This window comes from Rhopalosiphum padi, chromosome 3 (assembly GCF_020882245.1).
Source record: "Rhopalosiphum padi isolate XX-2018 chromosome 3, ASM2088224v1, whole genome shotgun sequence".
Lineage (NCBI taxonomy): Eukaryota > Metazoa > Arthropoda > Insecta > Hemiptera > Aphididae > Rhopalosiphum > Rhopalosiphum padi.
The window spans coordinates 31,225,130-31,249,759 of NC_083599.1; the positions used below are offsets into that span (position 1 = coordinate 31,225,130).

General features: G+C 30.7%; 2 protein-coding genes across 3 annotated transcripts in view; both read right to left on the minus strand.

Moving 5' to 3' along the window:
• LOC132924078 (uncharacterized) overlaps positions 1-24,630 on the minus strand; it is a 134,985-nt gene that overhangs the window by 31,936 nt on the left and 78,419 nt on the right. For both annotated transcript variants that reach the window (XM_060988161.1, XM_060988162.1), the window contains exon 2: positions 12,254-13,321. In XM_060988161.1, the coding sequence (XP_060844144.1) occupies positions 12,254-13,321 (1,068 nt within the window). The remainder of the gene's footprint in view (positions 1-12,253; positions 13,322-24,630) is intronic.
• LOC132926695 (uncharacterized) lies at positions 5,156-8,264 on the minus strand. Its single transcript, XM_060991094.1, has 2 exons — positions 6,721-8,264; positions 5,156-6,206 (listed from the first exon to the last, which is right to left on the minus strand). The coding sequence occupies exons 1-2, from the start codon at positions 7,336-7,338 to the stop codon at positions 5,772-5,774; spliced, it is 1,053 nt and encodes a 350-aa protein (XP_060847077.1). The 5' UTR covers positions 7,339-8,264; the 3' UTR covers positions 5,156-5,771.

Below are 24,630 nucleotides of genomic sequence, written 5' to 3' on the forward strand. Positions count from 1 at the left end.
ATACTTATATTGCATAAAAAATTCAATATAAAAAATATTACATTTGATGCCTTAAGTTATTTTGTATGCCTTAAATGACACAATTTACAGAGACCTAACCTGTTTAACCTAACCTAGTAAATAAAAAATACTTCAATAATATACTTGCACCACAGCCCCTATTATTTTAGCTTTTGCATTACACGAAATCCCTAATGTTTAGTAACCAAATGTTTAAACGGGTTACGACTTCTATAAATAATTGATTCCACTCACTTATAAGTAGAAAATAAATATATTTATTATGTATAGATGTATATCACACGTACATACATGTATGAATATGTAAGTATATCCTATTCAGAATAATACCATTTATTTCTCTACTTAATGTATATACAATATTAAACTAATGCATTATTGTTGTTATTATACATTATAATATTATGTATATATACCTATTGTACATAAAAATGTAGATTTAACAAAAAAAATTGTATTTGTTATATATATATATATATGAAGGTTGTATAATAAATTATTGACTATTGTGTACTAAAAATTTGAAGTTTTTTCTATATAACTGGATTGATTTAATTTGAAGAATATAAGAAATAATAATTTAAAATTAAACCAATTGTAATATATAATCCAGAACTCGATAAAGCATTTTATTACTTTAATTTTAATCAAACTTTGGATTTTTAACGTTGCTTATTGGATTAATTTTGATACTAGTCTATTTTATTCCATTAGTATGAATCAACAAGATTAAAAGCCTACCACCTCCAAAAAAATGTACACATATTCTCTTTTTTTTAGATTTAGTTAAATTAAAAATATTTATTGAGATTTAAAATTTAACACTAAATTTAAAACATTTTATTTTTGATTTGAAAACAAAATATGAAATTAATGTATTTAAAAAATAAATTGAGTAACTCTTATTATTTGTAATCAAATTTACTAAAGTGTTCATTAAAATATATTATTTAGTTTTAGAAATATTTATTTTAGATATGATTGAAACCCCAAAGTTCTATTAATTTTATTAAAATATATTAGAAACCTTTCATATTTTACTTTATCATCCATATTTTAAACTTCTAACTCAACTAAATAATTATTTACTAAAATAATTTACTTTTAATTATACAACGAATAAATTGAGAACTTTAATATTTAAAGATCTATTCATTTTATTATTACGAAATATAATTTACATACTTACGTTTTAGCGTATATCTAAAACATAATTTTCTTTGCAAGTTTTTGAGTATAATCTCTAAATTGTGACTGAAATTTGAGACAGCAATAGAAAGTAAAAAGTAAAATATACGTAGACATGTAATGCGAATAATAAGATAATGTAAATTAATTTAGATATTAGTTAAAGTATTGTACATATTATTACTATAATATTAATATACACAATTGTTTTATACAATAGTCTTGAATCACGATGAATTTAATTATTTAGCTACCAATTTAGTCAAGATGGGCAAAAATGTGGTGGATAAGACATAGTATATATATATTTTTTTTTTTTTTGTTAAGGTGTAATCTATTATCATAATTTTTTTTGGTACCTATCTCTAAGAACAATCCCTAAAATTTAACAACCAAGATAAGCAACGAATTTCATGTACTCATATTTTGGTCACATCATCGTCTGGTTGTTTATTTTTGGGTATTTTTACGACGACCATTGTGAGAACGTTATTTAATAAAAAAACATTATTATAAATGAAATAAAATGTACATTTAATAAGAAAATAATTGTATAGTATTAAATCAATTTCAAATAGTGTATTAACTCGTCACTGATCGCTTAATTTTTTTTTACATGCATTTAGTCACGTTGTGTAAAAAGTATTTCTAAAGTATGAAATATTTGATAATTATTAATTTAAACTATTATTTTTTAACTAAAATAATATGAAGTTTATATATTAATAATATGTAGTTGTATTTACGTTGTATACATACATGTTGTATAACATCGAATATTGCATACATTAAAAATAACAATTTTTTTTTTAATCAAATTTTTTTTTCGTTGAATCGTATTATGGCGTAATATTGATAAATATAGAGCAAGGACTTTTATGCAATAACAAATTTATCAAATATGCAGTTAATCATATATAAGCTAAGAAATTATATATTAAAAAAATTACATTTTTTCTTTAAATATTTTATTTATTTTAAATCATTTAAATTATTCAACTTTATTCAATTTTTTGTGTACTTATATGTAAATATATAAAAAAAAAAAATACTAAAAACCGATACAGATCTTATAATCTAGTCTACTCATTGACCATTAAGATAAAAATCAGTCTCTATCGTCTTCATAAACAATTAACGGTTTAATATTATAATAATTGTTGAACTTGATTTGAAAAATATTTACCGAAGTGCTTGATTTTCGATAAACTATTAAAATGTGCTCTTATAATCAAATATATTATGTCCTTTAAAACGAAAATATCAAAATATGCAAACATTTTTACTAAACACTTTGAGTTCACATAAACGTTCACAAGCGTGAAATGTATTGTGCACCTACTTATTAATCATATGATTATAACAAACAGAAAACTTATACAAATGCATAAGAGTGTGTTTGCTCTATCAGTAAGCTAATTGGAATTACAGAACTCGTCTTACAAATAATGCCGTAAAAACACATAAGTGGAGTTTATTATCGGCTCATGTTTGATACCATTTTTAATTCTCAGTAATTCTTCATTAGTTGTTTTATTTTTCAATAAGAGTTGACAAAATTGTACATCTAAACGAAAAATAAAAATATTTCCTTCAGTATGAATTTATAATTTAAAAATGATATAATGTCGTAGAGATTATTGCAACTTTTTAACGTAATGTGTGTGCACTGTGCAAACAACGTATATTAAGTATTATTTAATAATACTAATATTTCAGTAGTTTACTATATTATATGAAAAATCCCACTAAATTAAGAAAATAATAATAATAATAATAATATAAATATACTATTACATAAAAAAATATATCCTTTATAAATCATGCTGAATCACCTGTATCCTTTGCTCGCAATTGAATTCGATCAAATTGAAAAAATGTTATACGATGATTTTTCATTGAATTCAAATACTATAATATGAACTTACTCAATAATGTGCTACACTCAAACCATTCAATACTATAGACCAAGTTTTCAGGTATTTAAAATTATGAAATATTGGTGTGCCATTCAGTAAAAAACTGTGTATATTATTCCTATGTCAGTATTACTGGGTAAATCAAGGATAGTATTATAATAGTGTCGACATTTGAAATGTTAAAATGTAAATTCAATGAAAATATATTGACAAGATTTATGAACGAATACTTATAAGGAATATAATACCACTTGCTAGTTTGAATTGGGTGAACTTTTCTCGTATTTATGTACAATGTTTGTTTATTATTATTTTTTTCGCAATCATTTGAATCGTATTCAACCACAAAAATGAATTTCGGTTTGTCACTAAAACCCTATGACATAAATAGACTCTTGACAATGAGCAAATTATTAAATATTTACGAGACATGTTTTGAAATGAATTCAACTTTATACACCCCAATTTCTCTATATTTAAATAATATTTACCGTTATAATATTATAATAGTTATTGCCATGGAAACGAGTGATTATTGTTAAAATATAATTTTACATAAAAATAAATATTTATATTAATACCTATAGATTCACGCGATGACATGTTTGCATTGTATTTGTACCTATATAAGTATTTTTTATTTTATTTTACACGTTAGATCAAATAAGATTATTTAGTATTAGACATTTAGACGCCTGTTACTTCAAATCGAAACATTAAATCATATACTTATTATTATTATGCAAATTTCAATAATAAATAATCATTTAAATAAATGTATTTTCGTTTTGTCTTGACTAGTAATATAATTTATATGATATTATATATATATACATATATAGTAGTAATTATTTAAGTTTATAAAATAATATAATAAATTATGTACATGAACATAAATATTTGACGCTGCAGTGAACGGAACATATTACGAGTATAATATAATACAGTTTACACAACACACGTCATTTCTGACATTTTACTATAATATCAAATAATATTTTGTATTGACAGCGGTTGTTTACACGTTAATACAATGGACTATGTGAAAGTAAAATTAAATAATTGTTTTATTTTTTGAAGTGCCAAAATATAAAAACAAATAATTATCATACACCGTTTAATTCAATAACATTTACAATCAATCGAGTGCTAATAGTTGAACATCCGTGTTATTGTTATTTTATTAAAAGTTTGTTTGTAATACACGCACAAAGGTTACAAATTAATATTGTTTTATTCGATAGATAGTTGTTGTTTGCAATAATTTTAGTTACAATTTCAACAATCCATGTGTATTCGGTTTAATTGTTAAATGTTATCGTTTGAATGTTTATGAACGTTGTTAATTTAAAACTTTCAAAATATTGTAGATATATTGATCAATTAGCTTCTCTTAAGTACAATATTATTTGTTTTCAATAATTATACGTAATTAATTTACCGTGTATAACATACCTACATAACACGTACAACGAATGTAATTAATGCAATGACTTAATATTTGTTTATTTTCTTTTTCTCTTTCTTTTACAAAATCTATTAATGATATGATATTAAAATATATAACACAATAAATCCACTATAACTCCGACTCTTTAAAACCTCGTCTTGTTGTTGGCTATACCTGACTTGAAGAGAGCTTGGTCAACCATTTAGGGCTACAACTATACGATCCGCATATCGTCTCATATGTGCAGTACCTTTATAGTATTGAGCTATTGTAAGCTTTTATAAGTCGGGTCTTTGGAAAGTATTTTGTTAGAACAATAATATTTTTGAACAAATATATTTTATAATTTAAAAAAAATATATTGACGATATAGTAAGTATAGTGTTGTACAGTTTTGTATTATTTGAAATTGTTATGACCGTTTAAAGCTTTTCAATTACAATGCCTGATAATCGTATCTCGGAATATCGTAAAATGTATACGTTTTGAAAGTTAACTCAGAGATTCTTGATAATTCTTCGATAAATCATAATAATGTACACTAAAACACAAGAAATTATTTGGGTAGTAAGAAAAATAGTAATCGTATCAATCTGTTTTATCTTAATTATTATTCTTATATTAAGTGGTAACCCTAATATTATGATGTTACCATTTCAACCATTTTGACGCGTGTGATTCAAAATACTTACTTTTCCGCGGGATTTCCTCGCTTGGGAGGGTTGTAGCCATAAAATAATTAACATAAATAACAACAACAGTATAAATAATAATAAAAAAAAAGTCTGATTATTAAAATTTACATCAACGGTGTATGTACTTAAAAAAAAACAGTCACTTAGAAACCTTGAAAGACAACCATTTTCATCGGATAACTGAACGCATTTTGGACCATATCTAGGAACGAGGGAGTTATGATCTATTTTGATACTGCAGCGGCGACGATTTCGATGGTGCCCGCGACGGACCGACGAGGTAAATCATATTATAACATTTTTCGGCCGTGCAATGTGCGAGCGGCGACGGATGCGCGACGCAGTTGTTTCCATCGTCGTGCGGTTAAAAAATTGACGGAACGCCATTCGACTATTGCGTAACGACGCCAAACTCAAACAACGAATAATAACGATAAACATAGGGCGTGTAGCGTCGTGTCCGTGTCCCCGTTCCGGTGCCGCCGCTCCGCCGACGGCTCAATGGTGCATTGTGTTCCACGTGATTATGGCCTCGTACTGCATGTGGTCGCGCACGGTCACGGTGCACCACGGCGGCGTGTGCAGTGCGGCGATGCTCTTTTCTTGGTAGTCGTAGCCCGCCAGGACCCGCGCCATCCGGTCCAGCACCATCCGGTCCCAGCACACATACCGCGAGCGGCCCCTCTGCTTCGGCCAGCCCTTCCGGCTCATCGTCTTCACCCGGAACTCCATGCCCGGCGGCCCGCTGGTGAACTTGGTGTGCGCGTCCGGGTCGAACACCTTGAGCACGGCCACTTGGATCGCTTCCATCGACGGCTGGGCCACGCACACCCAGTAAAGTCGGCCGCCGTCCTGGACGTTTCTCGTCAGGTACGCGCGGCGCATGGGGCCTTGCAGCCCGAACGTCAGGTCCGGCATCAGGAACTGGTTTACCTGCGACACGCCAGCGAGCAATGAAAACGCTGCCTGAACGCGTTGCGACGTTGAAACGATTTATTTTCATAATAATATTGTAACGAAATCGAGTGGCGGGCGCGATAGTTTTACCGTACACGCGCTCTTCGCGGCAGGTATTGCAATCGATTAAATTATTATATTTTTCGATGGCCATCGTACGGTTTTGCCGAATTGCCATACGATTTCGCCTATTTCGAATCTAACTCGTCGTCGGACGTTAAATTTTACTTTTTGAATTCGCGGTTTCAAAATGTTAAAATTACTTATTTAAAAAATATATATATACGTGAGTTGATGTCCCAAGAGTTACACGCTTATTCCGTACACCTTTCAAAAGTAATATACACGTCCCATCCCAGACCCCCTCGCCCCATCTACCACCCACCAACTCGATCCGGCACACGACGCTATAACTATAACTGTCGTATGGCGCGCGGCGTTACAATATTATACCGTAACGCAGGGGGTGTCTGTCAAGGGTGTACGTTACCAGCACGTCGTAGGCGGAGAACAGATGGTTGGTGGACACGTGGTGGAACGTGTCACCGTACGCGCCGGACCACTGGCAATCGGGCACCATGCACCGGACGTGCGGGGCGTGCGGGCACAGGGCCTCGTGCGTGGCGGACGACAGCACGTACAGCAGATAAGGGCACCCGTTCAGCCGGTAGGCGCACGTCACCTTCACGACGGACATGATCTCGTTCAGCTTGCGCGCGGAGGCCGGTACCGGAACCGGTTGGACGGCCACTGTTGTGTACGGGTCGTGCAGCTCTTCCGCGTACGTGTCCATCGTCGGTGGCGTGCAGCCGTCGTCGTCCAGACGGGCGGGCGGCGATCGGCACAGCGGACACTTGGGCGGCGTCTGCGGGTGCAGCCTGTTCATCGTGTACGAGCAGTCGCCGCACAGGCCGTGCCCGTTGTCGCAGCACGTGAACATGGCGCCCGACAGTTCCTTGCACACCGGACACTCGAGCGCGCGCCGCACGCCGTCCGACAGCTGTTGGATTTCGTCGTACGCCGCGGCCGATTTGGACGGGGCCCCGCCGTCGCCGAAACACCCGCTTCCGGACGGCACAGGATACCGGAACTGGGGACATCCGTTCATTTCGTCGCGTTCGGCGCCGCTCGAAACGGCACTCGGACAGGACGGTGATGAGAAGACGCACACGCCGCGAGCACGTAGACGAAGTTTTATTATGATATTCGCGCGTGTACGGTCCGTAAATAATTATATTAATATCGTCGATGTTGTGGTTGCTGCTACTGTCGTTGTTGTTGTAGTTGTTGTTGTTATTGTTATTTTCGTCGTCGTCGTCGTCGATGAGCCAGTCGATATCGAATATTTTTACGGCCCGCCGACAATCGGTCGAGCCGAATGTTTGTTTTTTTCTCCGTCGGTCCGACTGCGTGTTCACTGTTGCCGGGCGCACCGCTGCCTTGGCGACCGCGCGGGTGTTTGGCGGCGGCGCCGTAGCACCGGACCGTGTGACCGACCGGAAGGGTATTATTGACTTGTGCGGGGAGGGTAGGGGACAGGAAGGCGGAAAAGCGGAAAAAAAAAATAATTAAACCCGTCATACAGGGAAACGAAAACAAACCGCGAATATCCGCCGAGTAAACGAAATACTATTATGTATAGAGGTATATTACAGAGAAAATCATATTATTTATTCTTATACGAATACGTTTTATACGTACCTATTAATGTATTTATGTACACGTAGCCAATTTTCGAGATTTATCTGGACCGGTATCAAATGTCGTGTTCGATCGTTTGATAAAATATATCCATTGAATACGGCAACGTCGGAATAAAAATATAAATTGACCGTCCGCGGTCTTGTTACCAGAAATTCCGTTTTCGATCGTATTTTACCTATAACTAGTGCGGGGTAACCCGAGTGAAATGTGTTTTACCAATTCTATGCGTTATATAACTTCGTAATATTATTACACACGACAACCGATAACCGTATAGAAGTGGCACTATCTGTAAATGCCGTTCAAATTTTCAATTGTTGAACGATCGCGATGAAAATATGCTAAAGAAGATTAAACATATTTTATAAATTATTATTAGGTATATAATATAAAATAAACCACGTTGCCGAGCTCGTCGTATGTCGTATTTTATTTACCTACCGTACAATATACACTCCGTCCGCATAAAAACACGGTGGCGCATCTTATAATATATTTGTCTGCGTTTTAAATTCAACCGTTTTTTTTTTCCTTCTTTTATTCAATATTATCATAATTGCTATTCGTTACCCCTAACGAGCACATACCCCACATGCGATGCTCGTCGTCAATGCCGAAATTCGGCCGTTTATCTATTTTATTATTACGGTATACGGCGCCACTCTCGTTATTATACGCACCTATAGATAATATATATATATATATGTATATACGCACTACGCGCGCCACCGTTATATTATCCATATAAAGTCGAGCGTAATTTCCTCGAACGATTTTCGCACGAACGATTTGCATTCTAATGTTACGCCGATTCTATACAACGTTTCGGTTGGTTGCTAACACCGTTTTTTTTTTTTTTTAATATTATTTCTCGCTGCAGCGTTACAGATATTCGTACAATATCATAATATATTTATACGTGATTGTTCGATACATAACGTTGTGATCCGACTATACCCCTATAAATATTGGTCTACGCGAGTTTGTAAAAAGGACGGGTCAAATGTCCACGGCTTACCGTTGTGCTACACGACAATAATAAAAATATGTTTGTCGCGTGGCATTGTTTGATTTGAATGAATGGGTTGTGCACGGAAATAATATGTGTGATTCGTGAGAGTGAAATACGACGTCTTGTAAAAAAATAGAGTTTATTGAATTAACAACGAAATTCTGACTTTACTTTATAAAAAGTTATATTTCCTCGATAAACAACGTTGTTTGCCAATTCGCTGTTAGAAAATCGTAAACGAAAATACAATAGTAGGTAATTTTCATATTTTTTGATTTGAAAAATGACTTTCGCCGTTTTTAATAATATATAAAACCATAGAACTCCTGCAGCAGTAAATAGTAGGTATACATAACTTTATACCAACCGGAATAATCCGATAAAAAATAAATAATTTTTGTAAAGATCAACAATCGTGTTTTGGGAGCTTGTAATTTGCGCCTAAATTGGTATCTATGTATTCGATTATATTATATTATTATTCTATTAATTTTTTAACTGACTAACTTTGTTATTGTGGTGCTTTTAAAAGTAAATATGCTATTATAATATTATGCTATAGTAGATTTTGTTTTTATTCGTAACATGATAACGTTTTTTGCCAAAAATAATGCATTTATTATATAGATAATATTATTATAATTTATGTAATATGTGATATGTTAATACAATGTCAGTTTATTTTTTAGTTTTATGTTTAATTTTATATTAAATTATATGATATGTGTTTCATTTATTATTGTTATTAGGTAGCTGTAAGTCAATACTTACCACGTGAATAGGTAAGTGAAATAAAAACTCAGAATCTGAAATGGAATATTCTGTGTTATTAGATTCTCGTATATCTCAATATTTAATACTTTCCAACGTTATACTATCGAAATAATAATCGATTTTAATTTTGGTGAAAATTACAGTTTATAATATCAATTTATTATTATATTATTATTTATATTATCGTCCATTACCTGACGAGATGGCGCAAAACCTAACCCAATTTTTATTTTGATGCAAATTACAAATTCAATTCAAAAATATTGGTGCAAATTACATAATATATTGTATATTATATTTGGTGACAATTTTGGTGCGAATTGACTACAGCCGGTGTTTTGGGTATATGCGAGTATTGGAAAAATGGGACAATCATGCTCCAAGCCCAATGCTGTTTTTATGTGGTCTACCGACGTGTATTTCAACAATACCTATTCATATATCTCTCGTTACGACTTCGGAACTATGTACGTGTCCTATCTGTAGTTCGAATCTTTGTCCACGAACAATCACAGCGCGTATGCTGTTTATTAATTTATGTACCACGAATGCAGTAAGTAGTATTTTAGCATTCGTGTCCCACCAAAAAAAAAAAAAAAAAACGTACTTAATTTTAATTCATCAACACATACTATTATAATATGCTGTACAAAACCCATAATGTTATTATTGTCGAAAAACGTCTGACACATAATATTATATAATATAGAGTTATATCGATGATACAAGATAAATAATTGATCTGACATCATAACTAGTATGACCCTTATCGTGCATTATTGTTTTGTCTCAAATCAATTTTAATTACAAACATGTATATTTTTATAATACCCCAACACGTCTCGCATACTTTCTGTATTTGTATATATATGTGTGTGCGTGTGTGTGTCTTGTCGATATGTTAAGATAACGATACCCATTTATTTTTAATTTTATTACTTTTAAACGGACCAATTAGCAAGCGTAAACACCATATTATTATTAACTTGTTTTGGTATGTATTGCAGTTCAATTAAAAAAAAAAAAAAAAAAACAAATATGTAAATCCAATTGTATTATTTTAATTATAGGCGTATAATAGTGAAAAGAAATTACACGTAAGACACACTTAAATAATTACGATTAGCTGTTTAATTTACTTATTTTCTATGTGCACGGAAACACACATTCAAATTGATTCCATTAATTATTTGTCATTAACGCGGTATACAATTTTTTAATACCTAACTATTATAGGGGATTAGGTGTATAGTTATGCCGTTATTGCATCAACCTTTTTGTGTTCAGCGGAAATAAAAATCAATTCATTGCTGATGCTTAACACGTAATGCGTAATATAAATTCCGTGTAAGTACTTATACCGTAGTACTGTATCACGGTTAATCGATATTGTAATATAATGGCGTTACGGCGTGCATTTCGTACAAAACCGAGAAACAATTGGAATATTATCTGTCATATGTCCAACCATCGGCGAAGATATTAAATAAAAGCCAAAGGCCGTACATTTTCGACACATCTATAAGTGTTTCGTGCGTATACTAATGACTGAGATTAATTTCACAATAATGATAATCCATCTAAACAACGATGTCGTAAGTGGAAAAAAATGGCAAAACTATTATTTACGGCCATTGTATTTATGCAAACCACGGCGAACCGTTTCAATAACTTATTTTATGCGTCATCAATATGCTGTCATAGTTTTGGTGAAATTTGTATTTCCATCTTACAAGTTGTGCGATAAACTAATTGTTCAATACACAACACACACACATACGCATACACATATATTATAGGTATGTGTGTATTATATGGAAATTCGCTGAAAATGTAATAAATGAATTAAACCGTATTTAATTCGTAAAAAAGATGACATATTAATAGAGAATAATCGCAATAGAACTGTTTGAAAACTTCAAACAGAGAGCTTTGCAAGTTTACGGTTTCCACTCGTCGTCACGACGTTTATCCGTGAACGCACGACGTATACGAATTATTTAGAACAAATTATTATTATTATTATTTTCTAATGACGCGTGCGAATGGAATATGATTACTTTTAGACACGTCAGAGTCGATAGTAATATAATTATAGTAGGTAATCTCTGATTTTTGGTATTTCTTGTGTATCAAATATAACGCATGCGCGCGTATAATGAAATAGTACATCTGAATATATAACGCACAGTGTACATGTGACGCTGTATACACATACACACACACATATGATGTAATATAATGTTCACAGTTTTCACATAAGCCCTAAAAGGAATCTGAACTTTTGTTATGTCAATAACGGCTGAAGTCCGGTTGGGCCTTTTTGATATTGCAATAGTATTTTTTCTAACGACATTGTTCTTCTGAAATCTCACCATAACGATTATTGAGATACGACTCTTTTTACCACTAAAAAAAGCGTATAAAATTTTATATGTTGCCCATATAACTGATTTTCACTGATTTTCAAAAAATGAAATTGGCCATTTTGGACCCAAACCCCCAGGTGTATATATATATATTTTAAACTTACTTTTCGACTTGGCGGGCGGACATTTGGCGAACACCGGCATGTTGGCCATCCAGTCCGTAACGGCCGCGTAGTCGTCTTCGGTGAACTTGTGCTCTCTAGTCTCGTTGGACTGCCGGACGAACGGTTTCCGGGACGACGAGTCGAACGTCGCGCTTCCGGCGGCCATGCGCGGACGATATCCGTGTCTGTCGGACGACGGCGGCTGCACCGTAACGGTCTTGAACCGATCGTCGTGGCCGAGCGCGTTGGGTTTCATTTCCATCGCGTGTATGACCGGCAACGGGATGTGCTTGTCGCGGGTGGCCCGCTTCGCCCGCGGGAACCGCCGAGCTTTCGGCGGCGTCGGACGGCACTGGTCCGCCGGTTCGCAGTCCAACACTTCGATCACGCCCACGGGTATGCGGTCGAGATTTTCGCTCTTCTTCGAGTCACCGGCCACCGGCCACTGCAGCGGCCACTGGGTGGACGACGACGGACCGGCGTCCATGGACTGCACGCCCGACGGACCCGCCCTGCAGGCGGCCATGCGCCCGCTGAAGTGGGCCTCTTCTTCCGGCACCCACACGTACTGCGGTTCCGGCTCGGTCGTGGAGCTCAGCACGGCTATCGTCCCGGTTTCGGCGGCCAACTTCCTCACCGCTGTCGCCTTCACGAAGCGCGACTCCAGCATCATGGGCTGCGACATGGACCCGACGAGCGGCGGCCGCTGCCTGTTGGCCGGCGACGCGTCCGCCGATTTGCACTTGGCCGTCGTGCCCAGTATGGCCACCGTTCCCGAGTTGGCGGCCAGCGTGGTGCAGGCCGTCGCCTCCACGAAGTGCAGCGAGTGCAGATCGCCGTCCACCTCCATCGCGTATCTGTCGAAGTCATCGCACCTGAAGCCGATGTCGTCATCGTCGTCGTCTTCGTCGTTGTCCACGTCGTCTTCTTCCACGTCGCTGTGCACGCTGTCGTCGGCCACCGATATTCCCGTGTTGTACGATTTTTTCGGTTGTCGCGTCACGGGCATGGTCTCGAACGTGGGCAGTTCGAATCCCTTTTCCGGTGACGGACTCCTCGATTTGGAAGCTGAAACAAAACGTGAAATGATATTATACGGTTTCACGCGCAAACGCGCCTCGTCGGTCGCCGTGATTGTAACGGGTCGCGATTGTGGGTAGTATTTAAAAATCGTAATATTATCATATTTTTTGTTTCCGACGGAACAACCGTCTGGGACACAGTCGGTTATTATTCTACCGGACGATTTGTGGGATGGGTAATACGAGGTAATATGAGATAATATGGGTAGGTACTGCCGTATCGAAAACTATGATTTTCGAATTCGTTCATAATTAAAAGTATAGATGTGTACCAATTACTAATTATTACTCACGATGATTCATTATTTTAAAACGTATTTCCAGAAATTTCGTGAAAATAAAAAATAACTGAAATTATTATCAAAAGTGTTTATAACGTTTCGATTTTTATCTAGACAAGTCTCAACACATATCTCACTATCCTCTCATAGAATCACCCTTCCACCTTGTTTTTCTTTTTAAGTTTATCACTTTTATGATATTTACTATTCCTAAATTGTATCATTTTAAAAACATTAAGTTTTTTGTCTTTCTTAATAGAACCACTTTTAAAAAATACCAAAATATTGAATTTATATTTTTTCGTATAGCTATACAGTTTTAATTCATAAAATGCAATATATTATCTGTATATATATAGAAAAAATACAACTGATAATCAATAAAGACACAGGCAATGTATGTAGTTATAGGATCTTTAAAAATCAAATCGAATAACATTATTTTTTATTCTTAAATTTAATCGAGAATGACAATATTTAAGGCATATTGAAAGTATAATATAGAAGAATACATTATAATTTAATAGTTCTAAAAATCTAATTTCCGTTTGATAAATTAATATTTATTTAAATGGGTACAACAATTTTTTAAACCAAACGAGTTAAAATATGTTAATGTTATGCGAGAACATGGATATTTTAATACGGTTTATTTTATTTTCATTACTTATTAGTATTATTACTAGACGCCATTAAAATCCAAAATGTTTATGAGCCTCTGCAACTGTGTGCCAAATTTCGAACTAGAAATATGATATAATATTTATACATTTTGACAATCGATAATGTTATACGCAATAGCACTCGGAATCTATTGCTCGTAAAACAGACGGCGGTCTCAAATTAGTCGTATTGATTTTTATGTACGACTAATTATAGTATATGCTTATGCGAACGTTCAATCTATTATGTACTTATTCATTAAATAGCCAGATGTGTTGAGTATAATTACTCAAAGTAGCTTTAATTATTCTTTTATAGTATATATTATAATGAATGTCAAAGGGATGTTAAAATTTTAGGTGAACACATTTTTACTATATGCAAATATGCAATGTATAATATCCAAAAATGATATATAATAGACTAGTATAGAAGAAATGTATGTACATTTTGATAATGCGAACAAATAAATTAGAAATTTGGTTAGGTATATATTATATATAAAATACATATACAGTAAATTCCCGTTACAACGAGAGTCATAAAAGTCCCCTGCCAAAAAGCAGGGCTTATAAAGAGCTTATTCGAATTTTCGTTACAACAAAATTTCCATTATAACGAAAAAAAATTTGATCCTCTGGAGTTCGTTGTAACGGAGTTTTACTGTATTTGTTTTTATTAAATTTTACTGTGTATTTCTATTTTATTTGGATTGATTTAGATTATACACTCATGCCTCAACTTACTCGGATCGGTAATTTAAGATTTTCTAAAAGATTTCATTTCATTTTAGAAAATATTACTTGATTATAATTTTACAGTAGCATTCCTAATAAATAATATTTTTATCTATATTTTTATCTGTTTTAAAAATGTATGGCTCTAAGTCTTAGAGTCTAAGACATATTTCTATTTTAATATTTATATAAAAGTAACTCATAATACTTTTCAATAGGTATTAAATATAAAAATATTTGTTTGATATTATTCAAAATGTATTTTAGCTAGGTGAATAAATTGCAACTTGATATCTGTAACAAAAGTTAAATAAACTATTATTTAAATAAATACCAACGTAAATTTAAAACTATTGAGACGAATAATTTAACACATGTTAAGATGACGCTTGATTTTTGCTATTCATGTAATGGTAAAGAAAAAAAAAAAATTAAGAATTATTTGTAAGGCGCTTGATGTTATCCCACGATTTTTCATTTTTTTAGTAATATAGTTTTTGATAGCATATAACGTGATCTATGTTATAAGTAAATATTATAATAATAATAATAATTTTACTTAATATGTTAATGAAAACCAAAAAAAGAATTTTGTCACATGCTTATGTTAATTTTTTATAGTGAAAGTGGGATAGGTGTATTTTAGTTAACTACCTCAATATTGTTTTAATAAAAGTTACCCTTGAAAATGAAATATTTAAATTGATAATACATTTGAGGACTAGAATTTCCACTTAGATTAATCCACATAAAAAAAAAAAATAAGGACGAATCAAAGATAAAAGCACTTTCTGCAGAAAAAATTACTTATCAAATATTTATAAAAGTGTACTAAATAATAAGTGATATCGAGAATAATTATATTTACATTATGGTGGATGAAACGAGACGACGAATCTGAGATGTATTTATGAAATATTTATTTAATCTTTCATATAATTATTTTACTAATTTGGTTTAAGTTTTGTTGAGTTCTATAAAAATCTCGAGAAATATAACCTGATATTATTAAAATAAATGAATAAACAACCGTATTATATTAGATATTTATAATACAAATACATATCTTATTATTTTACATTATTTTATTTCATTTTTTCAAGAAAAACATTTGTCAGTTATGGAGGCTTGCAAATAATTTTGTAGTTAACAATTTATAAGATGTTTGTTCAGATTTTATAGTTAATAATAAATTAATAATGAAATTCAAGATTTTTTATAATTATTATTAATACTGTAATCAAACAAATATATAAGCAGAGCATTTTTATAGACATTTTATGTTCAGATTTAAATAAAATTATAAATTAATTAAAGAATAGCAATTTTACTAGTTTAGTTATTTTTTTTGTAATTGAAAAATATTATTTGTAACATTTAACGAGCATTATCATATTTTTTACATGCCATGACATTTTCAAATACAATATTTTCGATGAAAATAAATTCAATTATTGTATTACTAATAGTAAAATAATTTACTTTAATAGCGATATAAATTTTTAATATATCATAATAATGTTATTTAGTAAAAATTCACCAATCATGTTCTACTATTACGAGTATACTTATTAGTAATGCGGTTATTCAAACGATGCCTTTTGATTTTTTTTTTTTACTTCCGATACAAAACCTATATCATGTTTTGAAAAATTCAACTTTTTGAAAGTGTCATGTGGTGGTACAATGTACATAATAGTGTAATTATTTAATCTGAATAGACATATTATAGGCGTATATTAACTGACCATAAGCGTTATTTTTTCTATTAGAACTTTGAAAACACAATATTATGAACGTAACATATCGTTACGTTAGAATGACTCATAACATTTTCAGTGAAATATAAAAAGACATTGTTAGGAAGTTATAAACCAAAATGTCATACTAAAAACCACGAAAGAAACAACAATAAAAATAACATTAAACGCAACTGTAAAATGGGCCACCACTCGAACAAGTGTCGTAGGTACCTTATCAAAAATATAAACTACGGTAACTCGGTTAGTATTTAGTAATACAGATGAACGACCAATCTACATAAGAGTATCAGAACATCGCAACACAACTTTACTATTATCAGTAGGAATCTATTATAATGCTAACTGTAGATAAATTATTATCCCATCGTAAAATAATTGTGTACTATTAATAAATAACGAAGAGGATAGAAAATACGATACTATAAAAAAAGGTGGGCCAATAAGTATAGTAGCTATAATTATATGTATAGTAAGTTTCGATTGCTGTAACGGATGTGTTAAATTTGAATTCAATGATACATCACTGTACACGAAAAACGGTTCTGAGCAGAAACGGTCTTTCGGCCTTTAATTTTTTCCGATGTCATCATAATATTTATAATATTATTCATATTTAATTATTAAAATAACAATACATATAAATGTATAACATTTTATATTATTGTTATTAACTTTTGAGTCAATACCACCTTAGCGCATAAAACAGTGTGGTTGGGTTCATGGTATAACTAAGTAATACTTAAAATTAATCTACATAATAATCAATATTATTTTGAAAGTAATAATGCACTAAGTAAAATTCATAGTATATGAAAAAATAATAATTTAATGTTTTTTAAATTAAAACAAAAATATCATCATCGTTTATATTATATGAAATTCTATCCAAATTGAACTCGTATGCATATTATGTACTTTAAATATGTTTATATAGAACGAAATATGTGGAGTATTGTGTAAAATGTTCGTGAATATCACCCATCAAACATTTTTTAAATTAAATTGATAGCAAAAAAAATTTAAAAAAATACATCAAATATTTGGTAAAAATTTCAAGTATCTGTTGTTCGCTTTTGAATTACATTAAAATAAAAAATATTGTTTAAGGAGAAATAATTATTTTACGGGTGAATATGCAATTTTGTAAAAAATAAGAACTTCAAACGCTCATAAACAATTAATTTGACTTTCCGGTGGAATTTTTTTTTTTTAATAAACTGAAAAACTTTTAAAGAACTTTTTATTCAATTTTCGAATTTAACGAATGAATTTTAAACAATGTAAAAAAAACGTAAATAAAGGCATTTTCAACAACAAAATAATTTACTAATGTTCACAATTTTAATGAAATCCGATAAAATTCTAATTTAAGATGCATATAATTATTTTTCTAGATTTATGGTCTTGTTTTGGTAGTAGTTATCCGATTCTTGTAATAATTTTTCGTTTGAAAACCGTAATTTTTGCGTAGTATGTGGTTAACTTATTATTCTGAAAACCGTTTCAGTTTATTAGTAAATTAACCGTTTCATAATATTATGTATTATTTTAGGAAATTATTTATTGAAGACAAATAATATATGCTTATATAGTATACCTAGAAGAATTATGATTAAATATAAATTAATATATAATTTAAATGCTGATAAATTAAATGTTTCGTTTTACCGATTTTTTGTTTTGTCTAAAATATATTGCATTCATTGTGTATTATTTTATACTAACATTTTAACAGTAATGTGCATATTTTATTGGTTCTTTATGGTGGTGTAGTAATAATTAAATATACATTGAGTCTATTTAACGTCAACCCATGGGTCATGTGGGTGTGTAATGTCATGGTTTCTTGTGCATGCTAGTTTATGCGTTCACTTTAAACTAAGTGCTATCCCTCGTTTATGAGTATTAAAATTACCAATTGGATGTGAAACGATCGTTTCTTACGTTTGCATGTCAATAAGTTGTAAGTAGAATTATTCTTGATTTTGGCATTTATCCTCGCCCTTCGAATTATATGTTCTCGTGTTGACCTCGAGTATTATCAACAATTTTTTGTCAGTGCTGCCTTTTCAGAGTAAAATTAAATTGTAATTTGTTATTTGCTAAATTTTGTCTTAAAATGTCTTGGGCGAGATTGTGTGCAATACACCACGCAGGTCCTATTCATATATTTCAGCTAGAAATGTGTACATAATATGTTGTTTCTTTTTAAAAACCATTACAGTATTTTTAACCATCCTTCTCCACTACTCTCAGATAACGTACATTTAACCTCCCCTTTTAAATTTGTGGTTTGGGCAATTCATTTATATCTCGAGCCCAATATTACTGCAAATAAATATTTGTTTAATTCAGTCTAATTTGGTGGGTTCAAAATTGTTCTAAAACAACCTAAAAATACGTATATTTAATATATTTGTGTAATTGGTTTCCGTGTCAAGTAGCTTTATGAAAATTTACCTTTTGTCTCTAAAATAATAAATGAGTTTCAATGAAGATGCTACAAATAGGAAAGAAAAAAATAAATGTTTTATAATATATAAAAAGTAGTTTTATTCTTTTGTCATAATATTTTTGTTATACCATTTGATATTATTTTTATGTATGCGATATTCATGTCTACCTTTTTGTATTGTTACATTTTTACTATCATGTTTGTCGTGTACCATTAAAATTTCAACTCCGCCAGTTTATACTTAAAGTGTTTTCCTTATTTTGTTCTTTAATTGGTACTTTGTCGTCTATGTGTAAATCTATTTTATTTACTGTTTTATCATAGTATGTTTAATTCCTTTTCCTTTTCTTTAAAAAAATATTTCTAACGATATTATGAAATGCTTGCATACTGTGCTTTAAATTAAATAAGTACACGATTATATTATGAAATTTAAAAAGAATATTTGGCTTTTTTCCAAACATTAACTAGTAAGGTGTAAAATTAGTAGATGTGTCAATATATTTTATTGTAACATAAAATATTATACGACTTTATATTAATTTTTAAAGAAATAATAAATACATTTATTCTATTGGTTTATAAAACGAAATCTCTACATCTTTTGTTCTCATTAAAGCGTTCTATTATTTTTTTGTTCGAAAAAAGAATCGCGATTATGTTATTATAATTAAGTATACTTTTATAATCTATGAGTCTATTGTATATAATATATTATTCTATGAACGAAAATACGTGTTTATGACGATAACAAGATATCCGGTCTCTATTGATACAAAGAAAAAATGTCAAGTAATTTAGTGTATTATAAAATTGATCAATTACTATGTAAGTTAGTCCGCCACACATGTGGGTGCCCCTGGTAATTTTTAACTATAAAAATAAATAGATTTATTCTTTTACTGGTTAGACAAAAACAATTACATTTTCAGTAATTTTAGAGTTTCTTATACGTATACATTTATAAAAGCTTAGAAATAAATTATATTTTTTTTTGGCGTTTGAAAAATGCATTTATGTTTGTGTTATTTGAATTTTACTTTTATGATTGAGATTAAGCGTATTGATTAAGCATAAGTCTTAAATTAATACAAATATTTAAAGATAATATAACAAGCTAAGTTATAAACTCTTACAATATATAGTAAAGGTTTGATAGGCTGAAAAAATCAGATCAAGTGTTGTTCAAATTACTGGAGGTTTTACAAAAGTACCTGACTGAGAAATTTTGTTACACCACATATATTTACGTATTGATTTTATTAATTTTATTCACCGGACTGCCGAAACTTTTCTATACTACGCAGAAGACAATATTTTTTTAATATAATTTAACAAAATAAATGTATAGTATATACCTTAATGGTTTAACAATTAAGATTTTGTTTATGTAATAAGAACAATTGTGTTTTTATAAAAACGAATTAATAGCAGTTTTATCTATAAGTAAATTTAAAGAAAATAATTTAATTTATGAAGAATTTTATATTACACTCATTGTAGACACACTAGATTTCACACTATAAAAAATACATTATTTTCATCCATGGATCTACATGCGATGTATAACTTTTACAAGACCCTGTTAGTTTAAGTTTTGTGAAGTTGTGAAATATGAACGTAGAAATTGCCATCACTATTTTTAATAAATTAAAATTAAGACAAGCCATTCACTAGAAGGATTAGGAATAGTACGTTTAATTAAAATATACTAAGGCTATTCAAATGGAGCCATACTCGTAAATGAAAAAATCAATTATAAATCCGATTATTTTGACTTCAATATTAAATCAACTATTAATACAAAAATAAGTTAAAAATACGAAAAAGATGTTAACCTAATGGAAGATTTTCACTAACTAACTTATAACGTGGAAGATTTTAATATTATTGGAAATTTAAAAAAGAAAATAAAACAATTTAAACAAGAAGAACCACGAAATTAACGAGTTACAGTATATTACATTATGCACAGACAATTATCACGCGTTATATTTGATAAATGAGTGTCGATATTTGTTGTACGAGATACTATTATATGATTATATTAACAATAATAATGGTAACCACCGCCAACATTAATATACTCAACTAACCAAATCACTTCATAAAAATTAAAAAAAAAACCAAACACGGAAGACGATAAAAAGACAGACGATCAAGTAAAGGAGCGCCTAACTCAAGCAACAGCTCAAAATATTTATATGGTCATAATAAATATAAATATTTATATTTATACGTCAAAAAACAGCTAAAAATTCTACTTTAAACTTAATACTTATTTTCAAGAGGAAGTCGGGGGACTTCCGTTTTGGAGGGGACGGATATAGTAAACCGACGACTTTGTTTACTTTTACCATAATATTATATTAAATTGTCAAACATATTATGTGAGGTAAATACGCCCATAGGTTCCTAGAAATCGACGCGTGCACAAGATACGTCGATAACAACAAAATCGTGTAACACTCGCTCTTCTTGGAAATTATTATACTTGATATACATGTTTAAGCCACAAAGAAACCTAAGTATATTATATTGTACATAAACATAATAATATTATATTTGGCTTATTTTGATAACCACCTCTCATGGTTTCTACCGCGTAGGTATTCATAAACGATATTCGGTATAAACAAGGGTTCCGATACGCTATACATTTATTATTAGTATAACATCCCACGCCGCAATAACATCGCCACTTGCAACTTAAGTCCAGAAGCCACTATTATAATATTTAACTAATATCTCGGGTAGTCGGGTAGAGTATTCGCTGTGTCTACACATTTATGTATGGACAAGATTAGTTTAAAGTTAATAAACATTTGTACATTCACTAACTCAAACAAAAACCTGTTATCTTTCTTCAAGACCTATATCGAGGTATATCCTAATATTAGATCGCCCATCGTTTCAGATGATATGACGTGTACACGTGTAACGAAAAACGCCCAAGCTCACTACAAATCTCTTGAGGTTAAACACAATATTATCGACATTTCAACTCTGAGCTATTTATATTCATGTGTGTAATTTATGTGTATTTTCTACGGTATTGCCAAGCCATAATATGTTTTTTTTATGGTTTTGAGTGACCGTTGACACGTTCCTGCGGGTCATATTGGTGTGCTAATGATATAATAATATAATAATATAGAATACTAATATTTACTTAAGCAAAAACAAAATTAACAATTTATAATATTTTCAAGAATAATAGAGAAGTATTGCGAACATTATTTTTTACGCAAAAGCAGTTTGTGATGAAATCAATTTTTTTTCGCAATTAAAAAAAAAAATAATAAGTGTAGGTGTTTAAAATTCTACCAAATATTTATTTTGACTATTTCAAGGCATTTATATGTATTTAATACTTTTTTTTTACATAACTTGTACATACATTTTGTAAAAAAACGTTCACTCGGTCAAAAACTTTGTAAATGTAATACAAGGTCCCTCCCTCATATTAAGTCATTTATACTAGAATACTAAAAATCTAAAAAATGTATAGTTGATTTTTTTTTTTATTAGAAATTTGAAATTAAAATTTGGATGATATTCGATGTTTGATTCGACGAGAGGCTGAATAACGATTTTATTTATTTTGTCATACTTCAAAATATATTTTTCGTAGGGATTTAATAAACCTAAGTCCTAATTTACAGATAAGCGATTATATAGGTTATATAGTTTATTAATTTTTCAACTATTATTTTTTACACTTGTTCTTATTAGTTTAAACTTAGTTTATCTATTTATAGAATTATGATATTTTGGGTTCATAATGGGTTTAATTCTTATACATAAATAAATAAGATAAATATAATGATGGTCGTTTTATATTGAACCATACAAATTAATGATTGAAAAATGTATTTTATTTCATTTTAACTATTAACTGAACTAATTTTTTTAGTAATAATATTTGATAAAATTCTTTATAATCACTTTATGGTCTTAACTTATTGAAAAAATAAAATAATCTAGTATTACAAAGAAAATAAAAATAAAATTTTTTTTTAATTTTATAAAAAACTAAAAAAAGTGTAGCTATTTACTTTTGACTTAATTAAATTAAATAAATTATGTTTTAACTTTTTCTTATTAATTCATATTACTTAACTCTTAAATTAGTAAAAAATCAAATCATTATATATCTCAGCATAGCTATATTTTTCTTGACATTTTGGAGTGGATACAGCACTTCTATTCTATCACAAGTTAAAAAAAAACTTGGGTTAAGTCAAATATAATATATAAATGGTCTAATTTTTTATTATTTCATGTAAGAATTACAAACTATTAAATGTATAGAAATTAATCCTCTATATGTTTTTTTTTTAAATTGAGTAATAATATATTATATCATATTAAAAGAAATAAACAAAAAACTAAATTTAGATATTATGATGAATTTAAATTTTATTGAATATTTCTCTTGTAAAAATTCTTGGAAATCGTTAATGATGTGGAAATGACTTATGTTTTTATACGAGTATTTATTTACATTGAATAGTTTAATAAAAATGTGCATGACTGACAAAAGTTGGAAATCTCACCTGAAATTTATACAACCACATTTTTTTTAAAAATCATACTTACTTAGTCATACCATACTTACACATATCAAAACAATAATTTGGCAAAACTGGTTTGAATAAATTAAAAATCAAATGCATAAATAGAATATATTTTATGTAAGTGCCATGTGAAATCGTTTCTATTTCTACAAGGAACTTTCAGTGATTACAATAGACGAATCGTGAATATTGTGACTGGTATAAACCACCCAACGCAAAAATTTAATATAAAATACCATTTAAAACTTATTTAGTTAAAATATTGTCGCACTGTATATAATTATATTATTATATTCACTTGCAGATGACGTGCAAAATTGGTTCGATTGAAAATCATCGTTTAATAGGACGGTAGAGTGGCGATAGCGATGCGGAAAAAACCAATAAACCAACCATATTTGTCGTACACCGTAAGAGTACTCACCGTGATTACAATATAATAATAATAATATTATAATCAAAGTTTTCCTTGGTCGAATACGACGCGAAAGGAAGGACTGCAGATTTATAAAAGTGAAAAACTATCGGACAAATGTGTTTAAATATGTTTCCCCAAAAAACATTTATCGATTTAGTTCAATGAGGTTCTAATCTTAAATAACTGTCCGACCTCTCACTATGAATACGGCTGAGGCAACTTGACTGACAATCTTATTAACGGTACTCATGACGGAACTAGTCATAATGTTTTCCGTCGGTAATAAAACTGTTGTCTCGGCCTAGAGAAACTCCTCACGTTCGGCTACGCCTACTAATACTCGATCGCACAATTTTTTGTTTTGCGACAAAATCAGACAACGGATTTCCATATATAAC